The sequence below is a fragment of the Sus scrofa genome, chromosome X (assembly GCF_054392235.1).
Source record: "Sus scrofa isolate SSC_HxYL_T2T_F1_AM1 chromosome X, Sscrofa_HxYL_maternal_Yorkshire_Landrace_v2.0, whole genome shotgun sequence".
Taxonomy (NCBI): domain Eukaryota; kingdom Metazoa; phylum Chordata; class Mammalia; order Artiodactyla; family Suidae; genus Sus; species Sus scrofa.
This window is the reverse complement of record NC_139401.1, coordinates 101,384,527-101,398,060: the sequence shown is the minus strand read 5'-3', so window position 1 is coordinate 101,398,060 and position 13,534 is coordinate 101,384,527. Positions and strand designations below refer to the sequence as shown.

General features: G+C 39.7%; 1 protein-coding gene across 31 annotated transcripts in view; it reads right to left on the bottom strand.

The window, feature by feature from the left end:
* Positions 1-13,534, bottom strand: part of PAK3 (p21 (RAC1) activated kinase 3) — a 299,369-nt gene that overhangs the window by 64,151 nt on the left and 221,684 nt on the right. For 20 of the 31 annotated variants that reach the window (XR_014835535.1, XR_014835534.1, XM_085008202.1 and 17 more), the window contains 3 exons: positions 9,455-9,555; positions 3,627-3,780; positions 1,352-1,389 (listed from right to left, as the gene is read on the bottom strand). Coding sequence is in view for 29 of the 31 variants with exons in the window: in XM_085008202.1 (XP_084864328.1) it covers positions 1,352-1,389; positions 3,627-3,780; positions 9,455-9,555 (293 nt within the window). In the remaining 2 variants the exon portion in view is untranslated. Of the gene's footprint in view, positions 1-1,351; positions 1,390-3,626; positions 3,781-4,937; positions 4,983-9,454; positions 9,556-13,534 lie in introns of all 31 variants that reach the window. The other 11 variants (XM_021080682.2, XM_085008191.1, XM_021080675.2 and 8 more) reach the window with 1 other exon arrangement.

Sequence of the window (13,534 nt, the reverse complement as noted above, 5' to 3'; positions counted from 1 at the left end):
TAGTGTTGGTGACTAAAGATGTAATGAATATGGGTGTACTAATATCTGTTTGAGATCCTGCTTTCAATTCTTCTGGGTATATATCCAGAAATGGAACTGCTGAATCATATGGTAATTCTCTTCTAAATTTTTGAGGAACTGCCATCCTATTTCAGAGCCTTTAGTCTTCACCAGTAACAATTTACTGCTGTCACACTGGCTGCCGAGGGTGACATCAAGCAGGCCAGCATCTGTCCTCTACAAAAGGAAGAATCAGCTTGATTATCCATGACTCTGAATAAGCAGTTAGGAAACTTTCACCAATGCTAATCTTTTCCCTCCTAAGGAAGCAAATGAAGCAGGAAATAATGTCTATGGGGACATCAATGAAAGTCATGCAAAGGGAAGCCTTGTCTGAGATCATTTTCTGTGCATGGGTATTCTTTCAGATACGATAGCATTTCCAAGGCCTTTGACCTAGATTACTTATTTTCTAATCACTTCTGTGATAGAACTATCTATGTGACTTTGGGCAAAGTCACCTCCCCACTTCATCTCTGCTGGATCTGGTGACACCAAAAGGTGCAGTGACATGACCTTCAACAAGTTTTTTCACCTCTCTGAACCTCATCTGTATAATGAAGACAATGATAAGACTTAGCTAATTCGGTAGTAGGAAAGGTTAAGTGAATATAAGGTATTGTTAGCCCAGTGCCTGGTACATTTGTTTGGTAAAGAGAAGTCTCTATCATTGTAATTATTATTTTTAAGACTCTATATGTAAAAGAAAGAGAAACATTTGTGTACGAAAAGGCTTATACATGAATCTTCATAGTGGCTTTATTTGTAAAAGCCAAAAAACTATAAATAATCTAGAAATCCTTCGATGAGTACATTGTTAAACGGTGATATAGCCATACCATGGAATGCTACTTAGCAATAAGAAGGAACTAACTGTACCACAGCTTGGATGACTCTCAAGAGCTGAGTGAGAAAAGTCAATCTCCAAAGGTCATATACTGTATTTTTTCATTCATGTGAAATGTCCAGAAAGACAAATCTATAAAACCAGATTAGTGATGGCCTGGGGCTAGGGTAGGGTGGATGAGGGTTAACTGTAGGCAGACATAGGAAATCTTACCGGGTGGTGAAAAGATTCTAAAACTGGATGGTGCTGATGGTAACACAGGTGTATAAATTTACTGAAACTCATCAAACTTAAAAATGGGTGAATTTTATGTATCTAAATTATACCTTTAAAAATATTTTTAGAAAATTCTGCATGTATCTAAACCCTGGAATTTCACAATTGTATGTTGTTGGACCACTAGCAACACCAACCAGATAAAACTGTTTTCAATTTTGCACTTACCGAAGGATGGGCTGCTATGTATCCATGTGCGCTTTTATCTGAAAAGAAGATAAAGATATTACTTTTGTTTCATAAAGACCGCCTCATGTAGAAACAATGTTTAAGTGTTTGACCAGAAGGAAATTTTGCAATTCAGTATTAAAAAGACACCTTGGCAAATGATATAGTTTTTTGTTTGTTTTTGCTTTTTAGGGCCACATCCAAGGCGTATGGAGGTTCCCAGGCTAGGGGTCCAATCGGAGCTACAGCTGCCGAACTATGCCACAGCCACATTAGATCCAAGCCACATCTGCCACCTACACCGTAGATCACAGCAATGCCAGATCCTCATCCCACTGAGCGAGGCCAGGGATCGAACCCGCAACCTCATCGTTCCTAGTCAGATTCGTTTCTGCTGTGCCACGATGGGAACTCTGATACAGTTTTTCTTAAAACAGCTCACATCCTTACATCACCACCATATTCTTGCCACCCAATTTTATAGATCTTAATGAAGGCCTACAGTGAATCTCATTTATACTGAGGAATGTTGCTATTATCTACTCCTGATTGGTGTGATTCTACACATCTATATCCAGAATTTCTCCTTGACTTCCTCCGCCCCTCCCTTCCTCCTTTCCCTTCTTTCTTTCCACCCTTCCTTCCTTTCTCCTTCCCTTTCTCCCCTCCCCTTTCTATGCTATTAGTCTCAACACTAGAGCATTAAGAAAACATATGGTGGGTTTCAGAATAGAGCCATAACTCAGATACTGTTGAGTGCTAACACAGTTTTCAGGATTTCATCTTTGTAAACTGAGAGAAATCAACACATAAAAATAAAAGGGCTAAGAGGTCCCGTCATGCTCAGTGGAAACGGATCTGACTAGCATCCATGAGGAGGACACAGGTTCGATCCCTGGCCTCGCTCAGTGGGTTAAGGATCCAGCGTTGCCGTGAGCTGTGGTGTAGGTGGCAGACAGGCTCGGATCTGGCGTTGCTGTAGCTGTGGTATAGGCCGGCGGCTACAGCTCCGATTTGACCCCCTAGCCCTGGGAACCTCCATATGCCGTGGGCGCAGCTCTCAAAAGACGAAAATAAATAAATAAATAAATAAATAAATAAATAAATAAAAGGGTTAAAAAGCAGTGGCGATAAAGAACAAATTATCTTGTTTTTAGATTTCGCATATAACATCACTTATGTGCGGAATCTAAATAAATGATATAAATGAACTTCTTTACGAAATAGAAACAGACTCAATAACATAGAAGACAAACTTATGGTTACCATAGGAGAAAGGTCGGGAGAGGAGGGAGGGATAAATTAGGACCTTGAGAGTAACATACACACATGATTATATATAAAATAGATAAACAACAAGGACCTACTGTACAGCACAGGGAAATCTACTCAATGGTTTGTAATAACCTACATGGGAAAAGAATCTGAAAAAGAATACGTGTGTGTACACGTGTGCGCGTGCTCACGTGTGTGTGTGTGTGTGTGTGTGTGTAACTGGACCACTTTGCTGTACACCTGAAACAAACACAACATGGTAATTTGTAAAGAACAAATTCTAAAAGTCAGTCCTATACTGATACTAATGCAAGAGGGAGGGGCTCTTTATAGCTGGGACACGCATTCTAATATTCTCTTCTTTCTTCAGAGGTAAGATGATAAATCGTTTTAAAGGGGCAACCCAGATCATTTTTTTTTCAAACGACAAAATTATTGCGCGGCATGTTTTTCAGTTGCTGATGGTGCCAATTTGAACGTCAGAGCTTCAAACAAAGGCAGGTCTACAGGCTAGCAAATGGAGTTGAGATCTGGTAGAAACATGGCCATTTCAATCTCTCATCAACACCAAAACAGGATTTCTTTTTTAAGTCTGATTTTTGAGGCTGGATCAAAATAACCTGGCAGCCACAAAATCTGTGCTGTGGCATCATGGTGCAATTCAATGAATCTAAGGGATAAAAGAAACCTCAAGAGCCCAGGGTTTGCCTGAGTGTCCTCAGGCTGGTGAAGAGACAAAACAACAGGATTGCTGATTCAAACGGACAACTGCTGCTTCACCGAACCGGTTCTTTAATCGAGTTCTGAAATCGCCCAAGCACTGTAACTCTAACATCCCCTTCGACTTGCAGCTCATCTTTTTTTGGTTGACTCATGCGGAAATCATTCAGAAAAGGAACCAGAACAGACTCCAAATGCCCCACAGGCATTCTGTTCTAATCCGGCGGTTCTGAGATTGAACCGACTTCCTCACTTCTTGATATCTGAGATTTACTCTTACCTCCTGATGTAAAGCTCATGTATTTCTGGTTGTTGACTGTTTCTTTGGAATCATAGAATTTGAGAACATCGAGAACGGCCTGTGGGTTCTTCTTCTGTTCCAGCTTTGTTATGTTGGAGGTTTGGAGTAATCGTGCCCATTGCTCAGGAATTCCCTGTGGACAACCAAAGGGAAAGAATGGCAGCTCAGAACATTCGGCGGCTGCATTCTCATGTTCCAGTAAAGTTCTTCACCAAGAAGCCCATGCTACCTGTAGGATTACACTCGGGAAACTGAAGTTACTCTCGATTTAAAGTTAGTAACTGAATAATGCAATCATTCTCTTCTCTAATTAAAACACATAGGTAAAACTAGGATCCAACTTAAAAAGGGTGGGTGGGAGTATGACTGTGATAGAAAAAAAAAAAAAGCGCATGAAAATCACCTCCATATTTACTCTGCTCATCCATGAAATGATGTTTACAGCTTAGCTTATTTTTTCTGGCGACTCAGGGCAGACATAGCAAGACTTCTCTCAATTTGTGCATAGCATTGTATAGTGCAGATCAATAGATTTTCTATGACTGGATTTTATAAGCTGTTTCTGGGCATGTTGTAATCAGCATATCTTTTAGAATAAAAGGAAAGCCTCGCCCTTGGTCAGTTCATACTTTGTGATTATCAAAATGCAATTTTGGGGGGTCTAGAACTTTAAAGAGGGATCGAGAGGAGACAAAATAGAATTGCGGAGAAGCAACACCCCGTGGGATGCTACATTGTAACATTAACGCTGCTTTGGGTATTTTCCTCGCAGCCTCTCCTCCTCTCCTCCCTCCATCCTCTCCTCCCCACTTCATTCATTGGCCACACAGAACCTGGGGACTGTGACAACCGTGCCAAAACCTTCTGAAAATTTGCAATAATCTGAAGCGTTTAGAGCAGAGAGGAGGGAGTGTTTGGCAATCCAACCAAGGAGAATTGCAAAAATTACACCGAGAGGTTAGCTTTGCATTGAGCATTCAGCATTCTTTTCCTACGTGTTCGGCCTACAGATGTCCCCATTGCATAATTATCCAACCTCCAAGAGCAACTTGGAGCGAGAAACAGACACACTATTCCTGCAGTGCATCTCGACCCAATTTACATGGCTTTGTCCTATGAAGTCTCGGCAAAACAATGTGTGACGTGGGCCTCCAGAGTTTGGGAATGACAACAAAAAAGTGAGATAAGCCAAGCAACAACTCTACTGCACACACATGAACCTGCTGCTGCAGTGCTATGACATCTCAAAGAAGCACTTTGATGCAAGCTTCTTTTGGGCCTGTGACGCACCTCTGGGAGCTTCCCTGGGCACATCTGTGAGCCATAGAGATCTGGCTGTAATGGACGTAAATAAAGAAAGAAAAGAAAGTTAAAACAGAATGTGGGACAACTTAGAAGGTGGGAGGAGATGAAACCAATGGGTCTGAATGGGGAGGGGGGTAGTCCCTTCTAAAGTGGGGGCAGTTATGAATATAGGGGAGGTATTAACTAAATCAGGGGCAGGACAGGCTACAGGACAACAGATTTAAGAAAACAGAGAAAAACGACAATGTTCCAAAGTTTGGATGCACAGTCCCACTTTTGGCCAGATGCTTCCTCCTTAAGTAGGCAGTCATAAGAATTCCCATTAAATGACCGGAGAAATTACTAAAAGGCAGAAACATGAATTTGGAGGGAAGAAGGATGGCATCATGAAAAGCTTCGGCAATAATTTGTAAGTTGTTGTTACAACTGGGTGATCACAGGTAGCCCGGTGGCCATGTGATGAACTTACAAATTTCAGTTCCCAATTCTGGTTAACCATTTTCAGGATTACATTGGAAGTGTCTGTCTGGCTAAAATTCAAGGAATAGTTATATAGTGATGCTGAATTTAACCTTGTCCTCATTAGGTTGATTCTTCTGTATTTTGGAGCTAAAGTCATGGCTGGCTTGGAGGAAACTAGATTAAGGATTTCCCACCAAGCCAGACTCTCTGTTTGAATGTCTTAGGCATTTAGACCAGGGAAAGGGAAACCATTTCACCTCAAATCATATTATGAATAATCTCCATTTTAATGCCGCAGTTGCAAAGTCCCATTTCCCACAAAATAAGATCAGATATAAGGTAAGACCTTTGTCTAAATGAGGATATTATTTTCAACACTATAGAAACATGCTTTGACCCGACTGGTTTGATTTGGGGTACAGGTCTTGGATTCCTGGCATTTGGGGTTACTCCAAGCACAGTGAAAGGACACTTTTACATGCATTCATCACGCAATTTGATGCTAAAGCCTTAAGCCAAAAATTTGAACTCAGGAGCCCATGCATGATCCCAGTTCTGATTCTAAGTGCAATTAATAGCATTTGGTTAATACGGTAATGGCCAAAGGAGGTATTAAGTGTTACAAAACCAGGTATGCATTGCACATAACCACTAGAGCGGACATCACTGGCGCGGTCATTACCATAATCATTAGAATATTTGCAGTTATTAGACATTCTCATGACACTTCTAAACTTTTGTGATAATAGTCTTGTGATTACTGGACAGCAGGAAAAAAATGCTGTCGATTGCAAAAGATCCTCCAGACAACTATACTTACCACATGACTACACTGCTGACATAATATCCTTTTTTTTTTTTTTTCCCTTTTAAGGTTGAGATAAACCAGCTAATCGATGAACCCTGACACTTAAATTTGAATGTATGCCATCAGGGCACATAATCAGAAAGGTATCTCGTTATTCCAAATTGAGGTACACATCCCAAAAGTTAGATAGCTAGTGGAGACCTGGAAGTGTGAGCATCGGAAGCAGGCGCACACATCAATGCCTGACCATGTATGTGGTAACAACTAGATGTACATCAAGCTGGGGATTGTCCAGGGTAGCCCGGGAGAATGGCAGCATGATACGACAGGCCAAGCATTTATCTTATCATAAGAAATGATCATTTATATCACTCCTACCATTTTTCCCTCTGATTGACTTGAAGCGACCGTCACGGGTCTAGAGGTCTGGAAGGGGGAGTTCTGAAGTATTTGGGACAGAAATGGCAATATAAAGGGTAAGGATGTGTAATAGTTCAATACCAAAAATCTCACCTCCCAACCTAATTTGAACCTCGGGGTCCAAGTGCATGACCAAGAGCACAAGGTTTTATGGGCCAGGGAGCCAAAGGGTAATCACACAGCAATACACCAAATCAGTGTGCAAATACTCAAAATAACAGGCCCTTGTAAAACAACTAGACTAGGCGGTTCAACAGACTGCTCAAACTTCAACCTCAACAATTGCAATAATCAAATTTAGTAACATGGCTTTCCCCACACCACCCCTGAGTGCGTGGGCGCAGACACACACACACACACACACACACACACACACACACACACACACACACACACACAATCAATTAGTGGTGCTGGGCAATTAAGACCCAATTCTAAATTCTATCCATAAAATGACTTTTGAAACCTTCTTATCATTTGGTGTTTTTAAAATTAGTAAGTATAAAGCAGAGGTTAAGATAGTTTTTAAAAAAGGCAGACATTGGTATCTTTAAAAACGTGGGGACAAATAGTTATAAAAGATTATCAGATGACAGTAAAGTACATCAGATTTCCAAATTTAGCCTGTGTCTCATCTATATATTCAGTGCATTTCTAACAACTGCTTCCAAACACTTTATTTCATATTAGGTTTTGGGGACGAGGGGAAAGGTTCTTGTTTGGTTTGGTTGCATCAAATCATTTTTCATGATTAGAAAGATGGCCCATCACATATCCCACCCCACCCCTCTCTGGTTGGTTCTTTGGGTTCTAACTGGCAGCAAAGTGAAAATGGCTGGTCTAGAGTCAGCAAGCTGATTCACTTTCCTTCATTTCCATTCAGAACCCATACAGAACAAAGGGAAAGCTAAAGAGAAATTGTACCATAAGAGGTCAAGCAAGTAGGAAAAGGTGGAAAAAAAAAATTAAAGCTTGGAAAGGAACCAGAATGTGACATGAGAATAGTGGAGGGGAAAAGTTTCACATCAGAAAATTTAAAAAAAGATGAATAAAAGAAAAGAAAAATATGGAATGACTACAATAAATCATAAGAGAAGACTAAACAGAAGAAAAGTACATAGAAAACAAAAAGGTCAAAACTAGGAAGATAGTTCTTTAACTTAAGAGTTTTTAGATAAAACTTAACAATGATTAAGTGCATTTACTGTTTCGAATGTCAGAAAAATACCCATAATCTCTTTGTTTATGATTTTTTAAAAATCTAAACTTGTTCAGATTATAAAAATATGATTTTTGGGGGGTTTGGTGGTGATTGATGATGGTGGTAGTGGTGATGGTGAGGTTATATTTTCTAAGTGTAGCTAAGAGAATATTCTCAAATTCAGTAAAGAACAGAGGCTGGGATCAAACTCAAGGCCATTTGAATAATGTCTCTGACTCCAATGATGAAATTGGTCAAACCCGTATCTCAATTTTATCAGTGTCAGGACTTCTTAACGTTCTCTTCTGCTTGCTACTGAGAACATAAAAATAATCGGCTCACATCGCTCTACAAGGCTAAGATGTTTACTCAGTTTCCATTTCATTCTCATACTGCTTACTTCCGGAATTGAAAAAAAAAAAAGACAATTTGTCAATTCAGAAACATGGTTTGGTTCTCTGGATCAAATTAATTGGTTCCTTCTTCTTTTCATTTCATCTTATGACAGTCTATTCATTATCATGGTATGAAATAGTAAAATTATTTAATATTTAAATGTATCTGTGGTTTAAGAATTCTCTCTCTCCTCTCTGTCACCGCTCCATCACAATGGTGATGGTTCTATCAAAGAATTTTTTCTGGAATGTATTCAAAATTACCCATTATCTCAAAATGCACATTTTGATTGAGTTCATTATTAGTATGAAAGAGTAGTTGATCTTCCTGAGGACATGTTTCTAGCTACATCTTTTCTTTCATCCATCTAAAGGAAAGATATCAGATCTTTAAAAAAAAAGTGTGAAATATCATAGATCTGAGATCATTTGCTATTTGAGCACTACATATGTCCAAAGAAAAACTAAATCTATAGCTCTAGACTTTCTGGAAAATTCTTACTGGTGTTTATTGGTTACATATGTAAATGTAAGCACATAGTGGTTATATGTGTGTGTTGATATACATATAACCACTATGTGCTTACATTTACATATGTAACACACACATATAACCACTATGTGCTTACATTTATATATGTAACCAATAAAGCATATAATACATCCATCAATATTTCTTTCTGAAATAGTTTTTTTTTTATTTTGAATGTCTACATAATATACCTGTAAATAAGCCTAAAAACAAGCTATGTTCTTGAAATCAAAGGGAAGAAAAGGTTGATTTTACAGTGATTTTTGGTTAGTATGGTTCGCTTATCTGGGTCATCCAGGTTGCAACGTAAACCCTGAATTATTCAGATAGACTGTTTTTACTGGCCAGGCTGAGTCAATGGTTCTCTGCTTCACTTCAAGTGATAAAATATAGGCTCAAGCTGGAATTATCTGGACCACCTCTCCTGTGCCATGGTAAATTAGTGTTTTCAATCAAGTTGAAGACTAACTGCGATCAGGCATTTTTCTTAAGATGAATAAAATATTTTGCCAATACTCTGGCTACTCTCTAGTTCCATGTGTGATTCTCTAGGCAGTCTGTCTTCCTTGAAATCACCAAAGACATCAAGTCTGACATTTTGGGATGTGGCAGTTCTTCCTCGAAACCTGTTTTCACAAAGGAATTTGTTCACGCCTTACAAAACCAAAAAAGGAGCTTACTTACAGTGAATTCCCCGGTGACTGCATCAAACCCCACATGAATCGTATGTTCAAAGTCTGAAGGAAGAGAGATCTCTGGGCGTTCTTTCTCTTTCTTCTTATTGGCTAAAGGCAAAATGTTAACATGTATTTATTTGGGATACAGTTTTGGCATCCACAAGTTGTACAATTAGGTTCACCAAAATAGTTACGAAGTTGAAAGACAATTGATTCCAATACAATTATAACAATATTTAATTCCAGAATTTATAATTTTATTTAAATAAGTGGCTGAGAGTTTGACAAAGTGTTAGGTCCAAATAATTTCCAAATTTCCAAATCTACTTCAAACAAATCTTGCACTCAAACTGATTTATATCCTTTACCAGTCAAATGATGTAACCAACAGGTATCTAGGTATATTGTGTTTAACTGGCTTTGTTGGATCAAGTAACACTTACTAAAGAAGAAATTCATTAGACTCAAGTCATGCTAAGCCTTACTATTAGAAAGAAAGAATAGAACAGAAAAGCACATAAGATACCTATGAAAGTGTTATTAACCGTTTCCACGTTCAACCATAGCTAAATACCAAGTAGCTAGAACTTCTTTAATTTACATGTTTACCTTATGAAGCATATCTCATATTAGACTCTTGGACTTCTTTCAATGAGAATGCTACTGCAAATCAATAATGTTGCAAATCTTTACCATTAAAAATGTTTTTAATCATATCTTACCCAGCATTTTGCTAGCAAAATTAATTCATTTTCACGAATTAATTTTATTTAGTCCGTAAAGACTTCATACCAATTCTTGGTTTAGGTTATAGCTATTTTTCCATTTCTGTATTATATTTTGTCATATTAGCCATTCAAAATCACTGTCCTCGAGTGACAGATTTTTCACAGCGACACAATTATGAATGAACACATCAACAGTTAAGAAGCCCAAAGCCTTTAAAGATACAATCACTGAAGAAATTAAGTTGGGAACCATAATGAAATCAGTCTATCTCAAAAGAGGTCTCAGGAGGAAGTATGAAGGAAGTCAGAAAGAGAACGACAAATACCATATGATATCACTTATATCTGGAATCTAATATGTGGCACAAATGAACCTTTCCACAGAAAAGAAAGTCATGGACTTGGAGAAGAGACTTGTGGCTGCCAAGGTGGAAGGGGATGGAGTGGGATGGACTGGGAGCTTGGGGTTAATAGATGCAGACTATTGCCTTCGAAGTGGATTAGCAATGAGATCCTGCTGTCTAGCACTGGGAACTATATCTAGTCATGATGGAGCATGATAATGTGAGAAAAAAGAATGTATACATGTATGTGTAACTGGGTCACCTTGCTATACAGTAGAAAATTGAGAGAAGACTGTAAACCAGCTATAATGGAAAAAAATAAAAATCATTATATAAAAAATAAATAAATAATTCGATACGGTAAAATGGCATTTAGCAACTTCCATAATAGACATATCAACAAATTTGAGCATGCACCTCTGATAAGGGAGGATTTCACAGTCAAAAAAAAAAAATAATACCCTCCTACTCGTGGGTAAGTCAGCATGAACCAGTTTTGCCAAATTAAAACCAATCAACTTCAAGTTTAGAATTGCCAGGGTGGCAAATTCAAAACATTCTCATTCGAATAGATGTGTCATTGGCCCAAATTTCAGACAGCATTCAATTAACCATAATGAATTACTGGTTGTGTGGGTTACGTGGGATAAATTTTAAATTCAAAACATTTCAGGTTTAAATGTTATTCTTATGGCTTCCTTTCTCTTTCTCCTCTCTGTCACTGCTCCACATCTCCAGCCAGAAGACATACATATGGGACAGAAATACAGAAATTCAAGTAGTGGAGTTCCCTTCATGGCTCAGCAGTTAACGAACCCAACTAGGATCCATAAGAACGCAGGTTTGATCCCTGGCCTTGCTCAGTGGGTGAAGGATCCGGTGTTGCCATGAGCTGTGGTGTAGGTCACAGACGCGGCTCGGATCTGGCACTGATGTGGCTGTGGTGTAGGCCTGTGGCTACAGCTCTGATTTGACCCCTAGCCTGGGAACCTCCATATACCATGGTTGTGGCCCTAACATACCAAAAAAAAAAAAAAAAGGAATTCAGGTAGTAAGAGGATTAAGATATAAGACGGAGAAAGAAAGGTTAATGGTTGCTGGGGGGGCGGGGGGAGTCATTCAAAGTCTTTGCCTGGCCACGGAACATATTTAGGACTCATTTTGAAAAGTACGTATGTACCGTCTGACTTAAATTCGGCAGAGATTCCATATTTATGGTGAGCTACTTTACAGATTATTCTTTTAACCGAACAGTGAAGGTTAGAGTTTTCTGTAGGTACTTCTACTTCCCCTGTATGTTTGTGGACTGTAGCTGCATTTATACTGGTTAAACTACCATTGTTACTTGTCCAGAAAGGCAAACGGAACAATCAGCTTTCAGTTCTTGCCACGCCACTGAAGGCACCCCAGCTACTCCAGTAATCGTTTTCTTATTTTCCTCTTTCCTGATCTCTCATCCACGCTGGACCCTTTCTACGTCCTTGACAGTGGGGTCTCGTTCTCCTCCATCAGGGGCCATTCTTTATTTGATGGGCGTCTCTTCCTCTGCCTTTCCCAGCTCCGTCTTTGGCATTCCTTCCTCTTGCATGGCATCCATTCCCGGATACTAACTCATGCTGGGTAATTCCTTAATCTGTGGCTGGCAGCGGGAGATACAGATTTTGTAGGACCAAACACTTTATGTAATTTGAGAGGAAAAACAATACAAAATGCCCAGGGCTCCTCCTAGAGCCTCGAAAGAGTCCCAGGCAAATGAGCAACTCTGAAGAGGAAAGCTTTACTCACTCCATGGTAAATCGGCTCCTGGTGCTTGGTGACCTGGGATCAAAGACCACTCTGAAAAACCTGAAGAAAGCTGAGGTGCTTCTGTCTCTAAAGATGCACCATATACACGTATACGCAACTCTGCATATAATTTCAAAGGTTCAAAATTGCCCTGACCTCCTGGTTGAGAACCCCTATCAGTCGATATTTCCACTTGTTACATCAGCCTGCATTCATGATCTCTCCGGCCAGCAAACAGGCTCTCCCTACTTCTCCATTAGTCATGGCTGCACAATTGAAGTGTATTGACTTAGACAGAAACACTCCTCTTGGCCTAAGCTACGTGAATCAGCTTAGTGGTGTCTCCCTAATGGTGTCACCTCATGGTCAGTCTCTTATGAGCCAAAAGATGCCATTGCCTTCATGCGGGTAGTAACCGAGGCAGGAAGCCCAAACTTGGCTCTGCTTCCAGTGACCATGTTCTCGGTGAAATGATACCACTCACCACCCAGATTAAAGAAGAATTAAGGCCCTGGACTCCTCCCCTTTGGGAGCCTCCAAGCAATGAAAAGATTATGATGCTCCCTCTCAAATAAAAACAATACTAAAGCACAGAAAAATGTAAGAAAGACCCCAAGGTTCTGATGTCCCCAAGGGAACTTTACAGGAGTTCCCTTCGTGGCTCAGCGGTTAACGAACCATGAGGATGCGGGTTCAATTCCTGGCCTCGCTCAGTAGTAGGTTAAGGATCCTGGGTTGCTGTGAGCTGTGGTGTAGGTTGCAGATGCAACCCGGATCCTGCATTGCTGTGGCTGTGGTGTAGGCTGGCAGCTGTAGCTCTGATTCCACCCCTAGGCTGGGAACTTCCATATGCTGCAGGTGCAGCCCTAAAAAGCAAATAAATAAAATAAAATAAAATAAAATAAAATAAATAAAATAAAATAAAATAAAAAACTTTACATATCCCAAATCAAAATGTTTTCACATTTTGGGTGCCCTGATTTGCTAGGCCTCGGGTACACGCTTACTTTGGCTATTGGGTATTTCAGCACTGGCCCAACTGCCTTAACTGCCCCAATCATAAACTGGGGAGCTTCTTCAACTCCTTTAATTCTGCCTTAATTGGTCATCGAGTTCTTCCTATCTCCCAAACTCATCTTGGATCCATCTTCTTCTTTCATCTCCACATACCATTATCTTAGGCCAAGGCACCAGCGTTTTTCACTTGGTCTTACTACCTCCAGTTCTGCC